A 19,286-nucleotide genomic window follows, 5' to 3' on the forward strand; every position below is an offset into this window, starting at 1 on the left:
CACAGACTTTACAACTCTCCAGTAATACTTTTTAAGACCGTTATTTAATTGTGCTTTAGTCCTGGACAAGATGTAAAAAAAAAAAAAAAAAAATTGTATTTTTATGACTACTTTTCATAAAATCAATGGCTCAATATACAGTATACTGTGAGAGTTTATATTATTATAGGTATTATTATTACCGTAAATTTATCATCTAGCAGGCCGTTCTTGTTAAAATCCCTGAGCTACATGTAGTATCCATTTGGACAAACATTAAAATATGTGTCACTGAAAAAGGAGTGCTGTCTTAAGTGTATCTTCTGACCTGAACGTATTCAGAATGAAAGAGTAAATTGGCTGTAAAAAAAGAAATTAACAATTAATTAAAAATCACCCAAGTATGTATTACAAATCGCTCTGCTTTTTTAATCTTTAAAAAAAAAAACTCTTACTTTTAGAAATAATAATTATTCAGTAGTTTTATTCTTAATCCTGGCTTTATTTTTGATCTATATTAAACAGGATTTTTTTTCATTCAACTGTATAATACACTAAACAAAATTATAAACGCAACACATTTGTTTTTCCACCATTTTTCATGAGCTGAACTCAAAGATCTAAGACTTTTTCTGTGTACACAAAAGACCTATTTCTCTCAATTATTGTTCACAAATCTGTCTCGGTGTTAGTGAGCACTTCTCCTTTGCAGAGATAATCCATCCACCTCACAGGTGTGGCATATCAAGATGCAGATTAGACAGCATGATTATTGCACAGGTGTGCCTTAGGATGGTCACAATAAAAGGCCACTCTATAATGTGCAGTTTTTAATCCCACAGCACAATACCACAGATGTCGCAAGTTTTGAGGGAGCGTGCAATTTGCATGCTGATGGCAGGAATGTCCACCAGAGCTGTTGCCCATGAATTGAATGTTCATTTCTCTACCATAAGCCATCTCTAAAGGGCATTTCAGATTATTTGGCAGTACATATAACCAGCCTCACAACCGCAGACCACGTGTAAGCACACTAGGCCAGGACCTCCACATCCAGCATCTTCACCTCCAAGATCGTCTGAGACCAGCCACCCGGACAGCTGCTGCAACAATCTTTTTGCATAAAGAAAGAATTTCTGCACAAACTGTCAGAAACCGTCTCAGGGAAGCTCATCTGCATGCTCATCGTCCTCATCGGTGTCTCGAACTGACTGCAGTTCGTCGTCGTAACCGACTTCAGTGGGCAAATGCTCACATTTGATGGCGTCTGGCACTATGGAGAGGTGGTCTCTTCACGAATGAAATTTGGTTTTCACTGTACAGGGCAGATGGCAGACAGCTTGTGAGCAGTTTCCTGATGTCAACATTGTGGATCGAGTGGCCCATGGTGGTGGTGGGGTTATGGTATGGGCAGGTGTATGTTATTGATGGCATTTTGAATGCACAGAGATGCCATGACGAGATCCTGAGGCCCATTGTTGTGCCATTCGTCCACGACCATCACCTCATGTTGCACGATAATTCACGGCTCCATGTTGCAAGGATCTGTACATAATTCCTGGAAGATGAAAACATTCCAGTTCTTCCATGGCCACATACTACTCACCGGACATGTCACCCATTGAGCATGTTTGGGATGCTCTGGATCGGTGTATACGACAGCGTGTTCCAGTTGCTGCCAATATCCAGCAACTTCGCACAGCCATTGAAGAGGAGTGGACCAACACTCCACAGGCCACAATCAACAACCTGATCAACTCTATGCGAAGAAGATGTGTTGCACTGCGTGAGGCAAATGGTGGTCACACCAGATACAGACAGTAAAGCTGCACATTATAGAGTGGCCTTTTATTGTGGCCAGCCTAAGGCACACCTGTGCAATAATCATGCTGTCTAATCAGCATCTTAATATGCTACGCCTGTGAGGTGGATGGGTTATCTCTGCAAAGGAGAAGTGCTCACGGAACAAAGATTTAGACAGATTTGTGAAATATTTGAGAGAGAGAAAGGCCTTTTGTGGACACAGAAGCTCCACAAAAAAAAAAAAAAACTTATTTTATTTATTCTTGTATTTATTTATTTATTTATTTATTTATCCCCCAAAGTTCACAACCTGATTAACTCTCTCTGCCTGTACTTGGTAGGTTCCACTGTAAAAACAGAAAACTTCTGAGCACTGTGACAGTAAGCTCAGAGCCCGAGAAAGTGGTTTCTTTATAATAGAACTGCGGGAGGAAAATTCCTTTCTGAATGTCTGTAAGAGGCAGCCAACTGTTTAGAGCCTGTCTTAAAATACCATCAGGTGTCAAATTGCTTCAACCTGTTTCATCAGCCTAATTTACTACGGCATCTTGAAAAGCACTGAGACTGCGGCCTTCGTGGTTTTAGAGTCAGTAAGCACTTTCACAGACATTTGTAGACGTTCTTTTAAGCATTCTCAGAAAAAAAGAGGAATCTGTGAGTAAACCACATTGAAAACAATGCTCATTGACTACACATCTTGCTACACATTTGCACCATACATCATCCCAGGATTTTTTTAGATTTGATTCTCTAGCACTGGTGGCTCAAGTGGTTAAAGTTGCCCTTCTACACAAAACCGTTTTTACTTGGATTTTTTGATATGTGTTATTTCCATATGTGTTTGTGTTGTGTCGTGAATTTGAACACGAACTGTCACGTCCCCGGTCAGTTCTAGCCACTTAAAAGAAATAAGGGGAGAAATCAGGTCAGTTGGAAAAGCTGCTCAGTGTGACGTAGTAATGATTGAGCTCATTACTATTCATGAGCTCTCCCACTTGAGACCACACCCCCAGAATTCGTGTAGCTCAGTGAGTTTCCTATACAGGAAGGATGGCTGAACGTCAACGGGCTTGTGAAGAAGCCATTCTGCCGCAATTCAAGGTGATTGTAAACAAATTTCCTCTAGCCTAGGCTACTTATTGCGCTGGGTGAATGAATAGTCATGCTCTCATATCCTAGCGGTTAGCCAATCGGAGCCAAGCAGCATAGCTCATTTGAATATTCATGAGAACTGGGTCTTCCTGCAGGCTTTCTATACCACACTAGAATGGCTTGAAACAAGGTAGCCAAGGTATTTTTTCCACAAAAAATGTTAGAGTCCATGGTAAACTTCAGACATTACCGCAAAAGTAATGAAATACGTGTGGCAGGGCACCTTTAAGACACTGAATTGTTGATCAAAGGAACAGGGTTCAAACCCCAGCACTGTTGGGCCCTTGACCAAGGCCCTGCTCCAGAGGCACTGTATCATGGCTGACCCTGTGCTCTGAACCCAACCTCCAAATTTGGGATATGTGAAGAAACAATTTCACTTTTGTCACATGTATGTGAGACAAAATAAAGGCTTCTATCTATTTCTTCTATTCTTTACTGACAACTGTTCACCAACCGCTGTAATTCTAATACTGAAACATAGATATTGATATCTTTCGGTATCTATTTTCTCAGAGCGTTCTTCCTCTGCTCTCACACAATAAAAACATCTCTTAGTGGTTAAAGTGCATTTAATGAACTATAGCAATAAGTGAAGGGTGTGCTGGCAGTGGATGAGTGTCAGGATCCCGTCACTAAAATAGTAAGCCGATTTTAAACACGCTTCACTTGTAACAGAGAAAGATGGCTTGTCTAGCCACATTCTTCACATCTATCTTTCGATCACCCATCTACTATAATTGTGCCACTCCCGACTGGGTTCCACCGGCTTAGCAATACTGCTGTGTATTGACGTCAGCCTACACTCTCACTCACACACACAAACAGAGCTTATCGCTCAGCTTGGGATCTGGCAAGAGCAGGCCGGTGGAATTGGCCCACGCTGGAACCAGTGAGCAGCTCGATGGTGGGTTTGGACCTTTGATTGCTGCCAGGCTTTTACGTGTTATATGACACAGAGCAGAGTCCAATAATGTACTACTGGGCTACACCAGATGATACTAATTAATCCAGCCCTTTATTTTATTCAAAAGTTAATGAATGATGATCAGCACCTAATACGGACACAATTAGACTGAGCTCTTTTATACATTATACACCATCCTCCCTGTCAGAAAAGTGTCTTTCTTACAGAAAGAGTGAGTTGTTCACGAAATCATTTGACCCAGTTGCGTGAGTTTCACAAAACTGAATAAACAAACCAGTTCCTGGTATTGGCTTCAGACTTTTGGACCCCACGCAATGAAAAAACAAAACCATACAAACCATGATGACAATGTACACTTGTGAACTACAGATAAGGGCACAGAAAGGAAGCTTGGATACAAGTATTAGCCTTTTAGTACCAAATCCTGGGTCTTGACTCATTTTGTACCAGTTCTTGAGCACAAAGGCTACTGCTTCAGTTCATGGAACTTCAATTGTGCACGAACCCCACACTGGAAAGATAACACTCATGTTACAAAATGAAGGTAAAGTGTTATCAGATATGTGAAAGGAAAAAGAATGTGTTTTGAAAAACATTCAATGAACTCGAAAAATATGATCTTGTATCAACAACAAAAGAACCATGACAAAATCCAAATCACTGGAGCCAAGAGACATTTATTTCATCTCACTGGAACATGGTGCAAAAAAAAACGTCTACAGGCTTCTTACGTTACAAACGTGTAGGTACTGTTCGACCGGCAGGTGTATATATTTATTCCGCGTGGATATATCTGAATGGGTAACTAGATTAAAAGTGTGGAACCAGTAACAAAGTTCCTTGTAGCTCTCCTACACTTATATCGACCACTACAAGAGTAGGCTACATTCATTGAAAAGCTAGGTATAAATCAATACAGTACATAGTTAACATTTAAAACCTACACAATTACATATGCAAAAAACCTGAAACAAAGCATGTTTCAAAACGTGGTTTATATCCAACATTGTGTTTGTTCTTTACCAAAACAATTCAAGAGTGAAAGAGTAATTTCAGTAAAGAACTAAGACTTAACCCAGGAAAGGGGTAATGATGAATTATGACGAGTATTAAGTATTGACTTTGGTACTTGGTCCAAAACATTCGAACGTGGCAAAGGTGCATCTATCCTGAAGCTCCAGAATATTAGGCACATAACACAGAGTACATTCTCTGACCTTAACCTGCGCTGGATCAGACAGATTCACATGTTTAAGCCGGGTTTACGCTGTACAATTTTGGCCTATTGCGCTGTTGCACACAAACATTAAATCACATTAATTCTTTGGTCATCAGTTGAGCGCATAACACACTCAGCAGGACCAAATTTAGTGCCGTTGTGACCTAAGATGGCTGATAATATGAGTTATTTGTAGTAAAATCTCTGTGCTGAAATGCAGCTCATCTAAAACCCACCAACAGGTAATACATATTAATGTGTAACTCACAGGAAAGCTCCAAATACTTTAGTGGCAATGGTGAAACATAAGTGAAAAGGTATCCCTATCACCCCTAGCTTACTCTGAATAATGTTTCCAAACCCATGACCCCATTTTCTGCATGAGCTCTGATCATACTGATTGATAATGTAAGCACTCATTCTCATCTCTCACTCATTTTCTACCGCATATCCGAACTACCTCGGGTCACGGGGAGCCTGTGCCTATCTCAGGCGTCATCGGGCATCAAGGCAGGATACACCCGGGACGGAGTGCCAACCCATCGCAGGGCACACACACACTCTCATTCACTCACGCAATCACACACTACGGACAATTTACCAGAGATGCCAATCAACCTACCATGCATGTCTTTGGACTGGGGGAGGAAACCGGAGTACCCGGAGGAAACCCCCGAGGCACGGGGAGAACATGCAAACTCCACACACACAAGGTGGAGGCAGGAATCGAACCCCCAACCCTGGAGGTGTGAGGCGAACGTGCTAACCACTAAGCCACCGTGCCCCCCTATAATGTAAGCAGAACCTAGTTATTTTATTTAATTACAGGAGGACTTTAGGCATATAAACTAACTTGAAAAACATTATTGCACAGTCTTGTATATAATTCAGCCAAAAATATATTAGGATCATCTATTGCATGAGATATAATTAAAAAGGCCATTGTAGTCGCACAGTGTAAAACCGGCTTTGGTCTGACTAAATCTGGACTAGTACCAGGGTTCCTTGTTTATTCCCATTCTTCTTGTCAGTGAACAGTACAAATCAGGCAAGCACTACGGCAGACAATGATAACCCACTGATACTGAGTTTACAGGAATTTAATTAATTTTTGATTATTACGAGTGCAAGGAAGTGTAGACTTTCATCCTCTCTGGTAACAATTGTAGTAATACCTTTTATGCCAAAGAAAAAAAAATCCATTCTTTCAATAAAGTCCATCCTCACATTACATATCATGCTGCATCACATTTCCTTTTCAGCCTAAAGCTCTCTGTGTACCCTTTCTGCATGATCTACAAATAGCCAAGATGCACATAGTACAATGGCAATTGAATAACTATACCTGAATATCAGGAAATAGCCAGATGTGTGGGGTTATTCAAGAACCATAAAATTATTCAAAATGCCAGTTTCAGCAGAATGAATCTTTTTGTTGTGGCTCTGTGATAATACAGCGACCATGGCCGTATGTGTGTAGAAAGTGTTAAAGGATAATTTTCCTGAGATATGGTCAGTCAGCCAGTAAGGGTAAAACATTACCCAATTCCCTGATGCTCCTCTACATCTTGGGACTTGTCGTTTTGTCAACTTGGGCACTTTGTTTGGGTTAAAACCCTGCTAAAGAAAAGAATAATAAAACTGTTCTTGTCCTAATATAAGAAATAGGATGTGTTGTCCAACAAGCTGTGCTGTTTCATCTTAAAGTCCAGTGGCTTCCCTCAAGCACATGGAGGCTCCTCGGTGGAGAGCAGGGGACTGCACGGAGGGGCGGTGCTCAGAGAGCGGAAGGCAAAAATGGAGGGATCATAAGAGTATCTGGGAGGGTGACGAGTGCCGGTCAGGTTCTGTAAAGGAAACAAGAAATGAATGATACAGTAAGGCTAAACAGGTTATAACAAGCAGCAGAGAAAAGGAAACCACCTTCTTCTGAGTTAATTGCTAAACAATCCTTCCTGAGCATTAGCTAAACCATAATTACCTAACCTGGGTATTAGCTAAACTATCCTTTCTGAGCCTTATCTTCCATTGCAGGTTTGAACAGCAAATGAATTATAAATTCTACTAAGCAAACATGTATACTTTACTCAATGTTTTTCAGAATACAAGTACGACTTGCAGTCATATACAGTGGAACAAATAAGTATTTGATACACTGCCGATTTTTCAAGTTTTCCGACTTACAAAGAATGGAGAGATACGTCATTTTCATCATAGGTAAACCTCAACATTGAGAAACAAATTTTTTTTTTTAAAATCCAGAAAATCACATTGTATGATTTTTAAATAATTAATTTCCATTTTATTGCATGAAATAAGTATTTGATCACCTACCAACCAGCAAGAATTCTGGCTCTCACAGACCTGTTAGTTTGTTTTTAAGAAGCCCTCCTATCCTCCACTCATTACCTGTATTAATTGCACCTGTTTGAACTCGTTATCTGTATAAAAGCCACCTGTCTACAGATTCCAACCTCTCCACTATGGGCAAAGAGCTGTCTAAGGACTCTAGGGACAAAATTGTAGACCTGCACAAGGCTGGGATGGGCTACAGGACAATAGGCAAACAGGTTGGTGAGAAGGCAACAACTGTTTACACAATTATTAGAAAATGGAAGAAATTTAAGATCTCGCCTCGTGGAGTATCGATGATCCTGAGAAAGGTGAGGGATCAGCCTAGAATTACACAGGAGGACCTGGTCAATGACCTGAAGAGAGCTGGGACCACAGTCTCAACAGTTACCATTACATCGTCATGGATTAAAATCCTGCAGCGCGCACAAGGTCCTCCTGCTCAAGCCAGCACATGTCCAGGCCCATCCGAAGTTTGTCAAAGACCATCTGGATGATCCAGAGGAGACATGAGAGAAGGTCATATGGTCAGATGAGACCAAAATAGAACTTTTTGGTAAAAACTAAACTCGCAGTTTTTGGAGGAAGAAGAAGGATGAGTTCAATCCCAAGAAAACCATCCCAACCGTAAAGCATGGGGGTGGAAAAATCATGCTTTGGGGGTGCTTTTCTGCAAAGGGGACAGGACGACTGCACCGTATTGAAGGGAGTATGGACGGGGCCATGTATCGTGAGATTTTGGGCAACAACCTTCTTCTCTCAGTCAGAGCATTGAAGATCACTGGGTCTTCCAGCATGACAATAACCCCAAACACACAGCCTGGGCAACTAAGGAGTGGCTCCGTGAGAAGCATTTCAAGGTCCTGGAGTGGCCTAGCCTGTTTCCAGACCTGAACCCAATAGAAAATCTATGAAGGGAGCTAAAACTCTGTGTTGCCCAGCGACAGGCCTAAAACCTGAAAGATCTGGAGAAGACCTGTATTTCCTTCCATGTTTTTTCCACACCACCTGCATAAACATGCCTAACTAGACTAAGGAAAATAACCCCACATAGAGGTATGCATCCCCACATCACTGAGATTATTACTTAGATCACTAATGTAGGTGAACTGTTCACTGCTGCTCAGGAGGTCACCATGGACAATGCTTACTACTTTGTTAGACTAAATATTCAACAACTCCAATATTCTCCAATCCTTTCCAGCCAGGATATCTAAGAACCAATAGGGAATTGTGTGTATTTGAGTAGGGATTACAGATTTCATGCCAATACAAATCGCCACTACTAAGACAAAGTAGACAAATAAGGTCAAATTAAATCTGTACCCCTTTTTAAACAGAAAAGGCAAACAAACTCTCAGTTAATTCATGTGAAATGTACTTTTGGCCAGCAAAGTGGAGCCCACTATAAAACTCCTGCTTTTCCTTTCCATGGCCAAAAACCTGTTTCTGGTATTAGCAACTCTGAACTATTTCTCTCCCTTAGAGGAAAGGGTTTGTGTGATTTGGCCCTGATACAATACTTTCTCCAGCCATTTTTGGTGTAGGAGATCATGGGTTATGTTTGCTCCTTCTCTGAAATCAGGAACAATCCCCTATGGATAATATTCTCTGACCACTAGGCAGAAAATTTTCACCAGGAATATAAACGGACCTCCACCAGACAAAACTGCACCAAAATTCAGATTAATGATTTATAAAATGTTTGTTTGATTGATTTTATTTGTTTGTTTGTTTGTTTTTTTGTTGTTGTTGTTTTATTGTTGTTTTTTTTTTGGGGGGGGGGAGTATTTTAAGCATAGAAGAATCAGTTGGGATATGTGAAGAAAGGAATTCCACTGTAAAGTATATGTGGATATAATAAAGACTTCTATGCCCCCCCCTTTCCGTAATTAGCTCACTCTTGTGGCTAAATGGGCAAATCTCAACAACCACTCTCTAAAATCTAGTGAGGCAAAGTGGAGGTAAATTTACTCTACAGTAAAGTGAACCAAGTCTGGAATGGGATGTGAGTATCTGTGGTCATAGATCTGATGGAAGGAGTTTGGGTTGATGGAGGCCTGGCCATGAGGTCAGCGTTCCAGATTGTTCTTCCACACCACATCATGTCTTTGTCAACAGGTTTGGCTCTCTAAGGTCGAGTAAAGATAAATCGTAAACTATAGCAGACAAAGACATCAAATTCAGATGTGTGCTTTCAGCTTTGTGGCAACAGAGAGAACACAAATTAGAGTCCATATGACATATACACACCTACGCAAGGTCAAATCCTTATGTCGTGTCTGAAACAGCCTTCGAGAGTCTTAGAGACACATTACAGGGCTTAAGAGAAGAGGTGTGGGCAGATCAAGTTCCAGTGAAAAGGAATGAAAGTAAAAGTTAACATGTTTTGCATGTGAGTGTCTCAGTATGGCATCAGCCAAAACCACTAGCAGAGAGAAGTGCTGTGAACTCATACAGAACACAACCAAACTCTTTTCCTTTCAAATAACCACATTTCGTGCCTGTGGGACTAGTTTTGCTCTTAATAATAAAACCTATGAGGGACCAACTGAAAGCCTTTTTTGAGGAAGCAAATGTACCTTATAACAGAATGCATTCAATCTGTGTTTGCTTATACTACTGGATCTGATTTGATCATGCACAGCTGTAAATACAGAGAAACCTACTGCCAGATTTAGCTTTCTGCATTATGCTTCCTTCTACCTATGTTCTTTAAGTAACATCCTATTCTATAACTAGAACATAGTATGGGAAAATGCTAACCCCCACTACCCTTCACATCTGCTCAAGCTGAGTATCATCCTTGACAGAGAGTGTTTATGGGCTCCAGTTTCAGCCACAAGATGACCCTTTTCTTTTCTTCTTTCCTTTCCTTGTCTCCCTCGTGTTCCCTAGATCTCCATTTTACAACTCCAGAGGCACTAACTCAGCCCCCATGATAATGACAATTGCGTCTAATGGGACCCCTGGTAACCACTACACCCTCCTCTATCAACTTTCACCTTCACCACAGCCTGAAAAAAGAAGACCAGGTGAATCTATCGTAAACAGGATCCATTTGCCCGACAGAAGAAATAAGAGGGAAGAGGCCTGAATATGTGACAAGTAAGAAATAAATAGGTACAATAATGAGCAGGAGACTGGGAATGAAAGATACAGATACTAGTGCAATCTATACTGCAGAGAAGGGTAAAGGACAAGATATAAAAAGAGCATTGGCTGAAAACAAGAAGGCAAGACAGTAAAAAAAAAAAGGGGGGGGGGGGGCGTGTCTATCCCATTCTCTATGATTCTCTCCAGATCATGGAGATCCTGCAACAGAAGGTGCTCTATAAAAGGAAAATGACTTCATCCCTACACATACGCACACACCAGGGCTTTCGACATGCCTCACTCCCTTTCTCCTCTTTACCTTAATCAAATAAAAGGGACATTCAATCCCTTGTAGACAGATTGCAGATTCTTGAATGCGCTGAGGAGAAAAGCTATTAAGCAACAATTATGTATTAAGCTAATTAGCAGAAACAAATGGCTGTGAGTTACACACACACTGAAAAAAACAAAAATTCAAACACACGTCCTGGACATGAATTATATTGATCATGATGGTTTTTTTTCTAAGTAAGGAATAAGGTCTACGTGCAGATTGGATTGCAGAAAATGAAATGTGGGTGTGTTACAGAGTCCATATATAGAAATGACTCAGAGTGGGTCAGAGTGGGTGGTGTCACTAAAGCTACATATGAAAGTTTTTTAAATGTATAAATATAAATATAGAATCACTAACATTCCAACATAATGCCTTGCATAAGCTTTCACCCCCTCAAACTTTTCAACATTTTGTAGTGTTCCAACTTGGAACTTGCCACCTCACTGCTCGAGGCTTCCTGGTTCAATACTGAGCTCAAGTTACAGTCTCTATGATGTTTCAGAAGAAGAACGAATGAAAATATCAGGATCTAGATATGCAAAATCGACAAAAAATTATCCCATTTAACATGTAGCTATAAATGCACCCAAAGTTGATTTTACTATTTATTGTCCCAGTAGGGTGAATACTTATGCTTTATGTGTTTAATTAACCTTTGTGTCAAAATTACAAAAACCAAAAACAGTCTGCACTTTAAAATTTTGGACATATTGTTGAAATCAAATGGTAATTAAGTCTCAATTCTAGGTTGTAATAATTGGAAAAAGTGATGGGGTAAATATTATATGCAAGGCACTGACTCTCTGTCATATTTATACATTTATGTTATCATTGTAAGTTCTAGGTAGATAGCTACCATAAGTTAGTTTTTAAAGATTTCTGAGAAAATTTTAGGTTATACTTTTAAATGTTCATAACTTTCACTGCTTCTGCTATCCAGCTAGCTATAGTTGACCTGACAGGATATCTGATCATCACTTCTAACAATATCCGGCTCATTAAGATAAGTATTTATGATGAGATTTCTGAGGATATTTTTAAATCGTATTTATAAGTTTCCCTGCAAATTCTAATCGGCTAGTTAATATAAGTTGACAGTGTTCATGCTTAGATTTTTAAGTCATGTTGTGTTTGTTAAGTTTTTCTTGTAATTTGTAGAAAAAAAAAAAATAGTTTTATTTTCCACCTCAGCACATTTGACATGTGATGTGGGGGAAAAACATGGATGTTTCCTCAAAAGCATGTTTTTGTTTTGCTCTGTCAGTGTACATGAAGCTAATAAAAAGCTATATTAACAACAATATTACGGTAAAAGCCTGAGACACAAGATATGCTATGAATTTCAAACGTTCTTGTAGTGGACAACAGCGAGTAGCTGAGCAACAGGCTAGCCAGCAGCCATTAGCAAATAGCAGTGTTATATTTTTAACCACATACTGTGTCTCTAGATTAATTGATTTAAAGCCAATACTGCTATAAGCTAATAGCAGAGAAGAGGGATTTTACACTGTTCAGTGTGCCATGTTGATTTTATGTCACTCTATAAACAGGAAAGGAACTGGTAGCTAACAGGACGAATGCAGAATTAGAAATCAATGATCATAAATTTCATTGCTAATGCTAGCTCATATGTAATAACTTAATATTTCTGTAGAGATTTTTAAGTTCATAAATGTTTAACACAATTAACACAATCCAGCAACTATGCTGACAGGATTTCTGTGAAGATCCAGTCAGCTAACATGAGCTAAACTGATCAGATTTCTGAGGGGATTTTTTAACCATCTTTTATATGTTCATATCCTTCACTGCTAATGCTAGCAGGAATGTTAATCTAACACTATAAAACTGCATATTTCAGAAACCATTTTCCAAAACAGCACTTTCAAAACATGGTCATGTTACAGTATATTATTATACAACTAAACCATACCCACTTTAATATCATTACTACCCTTTAAGCTAGTTCACACAGACTCTTCTATTCATTTTGTATTCAGATTGCACACTTACCCGGATCTTGATTGTCCTTGTTTTCCCACCACAATTCTTTTTCAAGAGCATTTTCTGAAACACAAAACCAAGGCAGAAATATTGACACTGATAAGATCCAGGCTTACAACATTCCCATGTAGACTGTCCTATATTCTCCTGCATCACACCAGTCATGGCCCTCAGCAGTACTTATCTTAAACATTAGCATTGTTGCTAATCTGCTGTTTGGGTAGAGAAGGTTACCATGAAAAGTCTCAAAAGAAATGTCAAAATTCATGACTCCATAATCAATGCACGAAATAGTATAGTGTCTACTGTGTCTATGCTGTGTATGCTGAGTGTATGTACAGAATACCACTTATACATGAGCAATCTAACAATGAAATTACGCTTTACATTATGCAATTGTCGCTAAAAACATGTTTGAGTTTGGCCGATATGACAAAAGCATAAAATCTGTCACACTTTTCTGAGACGTCATGGATTCTGTGATAGCTTTTATCATCATATTAACAGTAAATGCTTGTAAATGAATAAGGATCTGAGTCCCATAAGCAAGGCCCTTAAACATCAACTGCTCAACTTTTCTTCTTAGACCGGGTCTCAACTGAAAGGCAATCTGGATAAAAGATTAGCTTTACCCAATAATAAATGTGAAAAGCTCCCTTAACCATCGAATCTGGTTTCATCATCTGTCATCTAAACCATTTCTGAAGCCCAAACACACACCTCGGCCATGTGTGCTGCACATGAGCAGCTGCGTATGTCTGTAGGATTGGTCTGTATGGATTATTGTAATATAGAGAAATTGGACTGACCCAATGTGGAATAATATCCTAACACAGAACAGCTGTTCCAGCAGTAAAATACAAAGCTCAGCACTAATATAAATTTATAAATTTCCGGCAGTTAAATCATGACTCATGCCATGCTCTAAGGATACAGAATGAATAAAGTTGGCATGGGTGAAAGAAAACAATATGTGAAAGCAATTTCAAAGGGTTAAAAAATGAGAAGTTTTTGGCAGCTACTTCAGCAGCAGCTATCCAACACCGCCTATTCCACTTGAGCAGGCGTTCATGAACTCACACTCAAAGCCCCCGCTGTCTCTTATAATCTGCCCTCACCACAGAAACCTTGGGACATATGGAGGCCCTCGGTATGATACCACTCTCTATTCCTCCCTCCTTCAAAACCCTCAACTGTATTCTCCCATACAGCCTGTTCTTCATCTTAGGAAAACTCTGACAGTCTGTCCAAATAATATTAAACATGTCTGCCTCTTCTTTTTCTCTGTCCTTTTTTACTCTTCCAACACACAAACATATATACACAAGCTTGGCTTCAAGGGGACAGAAACAGAACAAGGAGGGGTGAAGTGACATCTGTCATCCGTTCCTCTCTCTAGAGGTGGCTGGCACAAGGGCCTCATGTGAGAATGTCGGGGTGTGTGTGTGTGTGTGTGAGTGAGATAGAGAGAGAGCCTTTTCAAATCACAAAGAGCTGTACTCTGAAACATCACAATGTGTAATAAGCAGCAGCAGTGGAAACTATGATATATGCATACATTCAAAAACAAGAACAAGAACCCTTCATGTTATTAAGTTGTTGCACATTTAAAAATGAATGACTGTGTAACTCATTTACTATGAATCCCTCCATGTTACAAGAAAAATCTATATCTACATTATATAGTGTTTGTAATGAAATTCCAGCATAAACAATGCACAGAAATGACAAAGTTAATCTGTAAACTATAAAAAGTGCTGTCAGACCTGCTGCATCTTCTCCAGGTCCAGACTCGGACGCCCGGGTTCTCTCCGATGTCTCCAGTATGGCACGGTGGGCTGTTCGAAGTGGCTGAGGATTATGGGTCTGTTGTGTATTCGTGTAGAGGTGTGTGTGGGTTTGAGCCCTCGAGGTGGAGATGAGCTGAACAGCACAGGGCTAGGGGAAGCACCTGGCTCACACAGGTCCTTCACCTCCTCGTCACTGGAGGTGCTGCTGAGCTCACCGTGTCTGTGCCACCTGCATCCTGCATCGGCACCGGCGGAGCTTGCGATGCCTGCTATACGCTCAAGCTCCTCTTCAGAACTATGGCGCTCCATGGAAGGCTCTAGTAGCAACCGCACACGGCAAACACGGCTGGGAGAAAGTAAGCCCTGATTAGGCTGCTGACTGGTTGCCAGAGGGGTTAAAACACAGTTCCTGCGGCGTTCTGGAAGACAAAACAAGCATCGGTTAATCCGATTTTGATTTTTATTCTCAGCACCAAACTGTTTCACAACACATACCTTGATGACCCTTATGATGCCATTCAAAGTTTTCACATGCTTTCAATTATGCATAAATTTTCTAATCAATCGGGGTCATAATATAACTCTTTTGAAAAGTTTTTCAAAAGTTGAAAAGTTGAAAAGTTTTGAAAAGTTGAACCGTTTTAGAATTTGTACAGAAACAGATGTTTAATCATTCTGGCTGAACACATACATGAACCCAACACAAAACATCCAACGCTGCTTTGGATTCTAGTCGTTTTAATGAATTTTATCGACACCAGAGATCTGGAATTAACTGGAAATAAAAACTTGGAAAAAAATAGATAAATGTATAACATTAGCGTTAGCTTCTTCCCCTGCTGCTTACCTAACACATAAATACAAGTAACAAATAACAGTTAGGCCTGGCTTTACATAAAAAGATAAACACTTTAGCCACGTTCTTCAAAATACTTGCTACAGTAATTCATGCAATTAACCAGCCAGGTTTTTCATTCAAAGTTACATTTTTGCTCACTGTGGAAGTAAAGAGTGGTTAGTTGAGTTACTGTAAACTTCCTGTCAGTTTAAAACCAGTCTAGCAATTAGTCTTTGATGCCTCTCTCACCAATGATGTGTTTCAGCCATATAACTGCCTGTAATAGTTGTGTTTTGCCCCATAATTTGTAAAATATACAGTTTGATGTGCGTAAAAATCCCAGGTCTCCAGTTCCAGATACTTAAACCACCTTCTATGGCACCAACAAACATACCAGGGTCAAAGTCACAAAGAGATGACATTTTCCCATTTCTGAGGTTTGATGTTAAGAGTAACTGAAGCTCATGACATGCATTTGCATGAAATTATGCATTGCAATGCTGTGCCATGATTGGCTTATTGGATAATTGCATGAATGAGCAGGGATACAGGTGTTCCAATAAAACTAGCCAGTGAGGGTTAGCATGACATGAATGGCACGTGCTATTATGGGGATGTACTTTTAAGTGTGTTGTTTTCACTTTACATGTACTTTTGTCTTGCATGTAGTGTACTGCTGTGTACATTACATCTACATCTGTACCAGTGAATAATGCCGTAATGTTGAAAACACTGCATCTGGACCAAATTCAGCTGAGGTCAAAGTGAAAATGATCCTTAATAAGTCTGTATGCCACACACTCTAGTATGTGTTTAGATGTGGTACCCAAAGAAAAAAGAAAGAAAGTATGAGTGTGTTTGAGAAAGAAAAAATGATAAAAATTCAGACATTTGCATACACAAACACACACACACAAACACACTCATACACACACACACACCTCGGTCGATCTGTGCCAACTCTTGGTTCTCTCCTTCAGAATCTTCGCTCTCTCCACCGTCCTCACTGCCATGGTAGGAAATCTGTGTTTGGAAAGCAACACACAGACCTCATGACTCGTCCAATATGCAAGTTATGCAAGTTATGACAATGCAATCCTAACACAAAAAGAGCTTGTGGGTAAAGTGCCATGCCTCTTAAAGCCTTACATCTGTTTCTCTACTCTGTTGCATGAAAACATATCACAGCCATTCATGACATCAGAAATGACTTCAGGGAAATTATCCAGATTTTTTAATAAAAAAGTTTTTAATAAAAAAATTTTAAAAATAAAAAAATAAAGAAATTAATTAATTAAAAATTATAAAAATTAAAATTAAAAACTAATTGGCCTTTGGTGTTGTATTTATACCTCATTTCCATGCTTGACACACATTAACCAGTATCACAGACAGCAGTCCTTAGAATCTTGAAAATAATGTGATGTGCTCACGTTGACTAATTCAATTTCATTTTATTTGAAAATCACTTTTGGCATTAGACACTTTACTAAAATCCAGCTGTAGATTTAGATACCATGAGCAAGCCAGAGTCAACAGTAGCAAGAAGAAAAACACTCCCAGGAGACACCATATAGTGGGATTAAATCTTTAAAGAACACATTTGTAATAGAGTAAAGAAAAACAGTGCCTGTATATGCTTTTTATTATCCACTAAAGCAAGGAAGATAGTGGGATTATAATATCACAGTACATAGGTATACATCAAAGGCCAAAGGCAAACTAAGAAAAACTGAAACATCAATAAATAATAATAATAAAGTGGGGGGGTACAAAAAGGGCCACAAAAAGGTCACACCAAAAAATAGGGGTCACAAAAAGAAGGGAGTAAAATTATTTAAAATAATTAAATAAACAAACAAATAAATAAATAATATGCTGCATAAATTTGCCAACTAAATGTCAGCCCCAGAACAAAAACACAAACAACAAATTCAAAATGAGGAACTCTTGCAATGATGGAGAGTCCCACCCAGTTAAACTGCTGTAAAAACATGTGCTGCAAGATAGGTTCCTTTCCTCTGCCAAATCTGCTTCTTTAAGAGTAAAACCCCCTCAGAGAGAGTGAAAGAGAGAGAGAGAGAGTGAGAGATTAGGGGGGCAAGAAAAACAACAGACGGCTCCTAAAGAGTTAAGTAACCCAGTGCAGAGTAATTACCTTGCCTCATCCAAGCCAACCAGCTGCCATCTGCTCTCAAGCAAGAGTACACACACACACACACACACACACACCTCTCTCTTCAGCCTCTTGCTGAGCATACAAGAGGTGAAAATGTCGGAAAGAAAGAGACTCAGAAAGACGAAGCAGAGAGGGAGAGCAAAATGCAGGGAAACTTGGGGTCTTTGTGCAAGAATGGGTCTTTCTTGTGCTTGAAGAAGGATTGTAAGGAAACAAGCGAAGTCTAGGGGCCTAAAGAGAGTCAGCTCTGACAGAGGAACGGTCTTAAGCCTTTTCCACTTACCACTCTTCCATTGAAATTACTCGTTATGTACACTGGGTAGACAATAACAGCTTACCACAACGCTCTTGAATTCTCTAATCTGATTGGTCTGACGGTGTTAATGTGCTTGTTCTAATACGTTACTGTTTCTATAGTAACAACTCATTCACAGGGACTTGTACAGCAAATGTTCCAGCTAATAGAGGACTATTAATAAACAAGGAACAATGTGCAATGATACAGAAACTTTCCTTTTAACTGACATCAATTGACACTTCTTGTCAATTCTTGTCAAAAAGATTCATGGAAGGAGTCTCCAGTGTCAGTGCTTCGCATATTGGGTTTCTTTGTAACATGACAAGCTGAAGCTTTTTGTCTTGAGATGGAAGAGAGAGAGAGAGAGAGAGGAGGAAGGAAGGAACGCTGATGAGGAAATGACTGTTTATTGCCCTTGATTATTCCAGAGCTCCATCATGTTACTTTCCTTACTTACACAATGATGCACAAGTATTTTTGTAATACTGTGTGAACAAATCCAACAGCACGAAGAAGCTAAGTTGATGTTTATTTAAGCCACTCACTATCTGAAAGCTAATACACTCTTCCACAATATTCCCATTTCTACTTTCTACCTAAATCACTGCAGCTGTACAAGACCTGAAAGAAGGAAAAGAATTGTAATGAAATACTATGTAAAGATGTTGAGCAAGCTCTTAACAAAGAACAAAGATTACATTCAAATATTTGACAGACATTTTTCTCAAAAGCAACTGCCAAGTGAGGTAAAAGCCGATCCAAGCACGAAGCCATGAAAAAGGGTGACGGAGATTTAAGTGTTGCAAGAGTGAGTTTCCAAGTTTCCATGAAATGATGAGAAACAAGTGCGAGAAAGAACTGAGAGATTTGAGGTTTGATTGCACTAAAAACACTACAATCACACTAAAAATGGGGCAATATTACAAGTTAAAGTCTTGAACCTCCAAGTGGTTTATCAAATAAAAAACAATGAGAAAAAACTCCCACCATTCATGCTACAGAAAAAACTTATCCAAATATATTTCACCTATATTCGGCTAGGTGTCATTCAGCTGTACAGCAACGCAGCCCATCATTCAGGTAAAGACTTAAACACTACGTCAGACACATTCACAACCCACTGACAAGCAAATTCTCTCCAGCTCATGAGGCCGGTTTCCCAGGAAACAATCCCCAGATGGGAGAAAACAAGCCATGACTATGTTGAGCTTGTAAACTGCAACTTTCCATCCTAAGTTCATCAGAAAATGACTCAAAAGCTGCTTCGGTTATAACCAGTTATAAATTCACGTCTGAGCTGTTAGAGTTGGT

At 39.5% G+C, this 19,286-nt stretch overlaps 1 protein-coding gene across 1 annotated transcript in view; it reads right to left on the reverse strand.

Moving 5' to 3' along the window:
* Window positions 1–4,519: 4,519 nt before the first annotated feature.
* Window positions 4,520–19,286, reverse strand: part of si:dkey-16j16.4 (uncharacterized) — a 28,051-nt gene continuing 13,284 nt past the window's right edge. The window contains exons 2-5 of the mRNA XM_060879190.1: window positions 16,440–16,521; window positions 14,637–15,079; window positions 12,880–12,933; window positions 4,520–6,928 (exon numbers count right to left, since the gene is read on the reverse strand). Coding sequence (XP_060735173.1) covers window positions 6,803–6,928; window positions 12,880–12,933; window positions 14,637–15,079; window positions 16,440–16,521 — 705 coding nt within the window. The 3' untranslated portion in view covers window positions 4,520–6,802. The remainder of the gene's footprint in view (window positions 6,929–12,879; window positions 12,934–14,636; window positions 15,080–16,439; window positions 16,522–19,286) is intronic.

The sequence above is a fragment of the Tachysurus vachellii genome, chromosome 10 (assembly GCF_030014155.1).
Source record: "Tachysurus vachellii isolate PV-2020 chromosome 10, HZAU_Pvac_v1, whole genome shotgun sequence".
Taxonomy (NCBI): domain Eukaryota; kingdom Metazoa; phylum Chordata; class Actinopteri; order Siluriformes; family Bagridae; genus Tachysurus; species Tachysurus vachellii.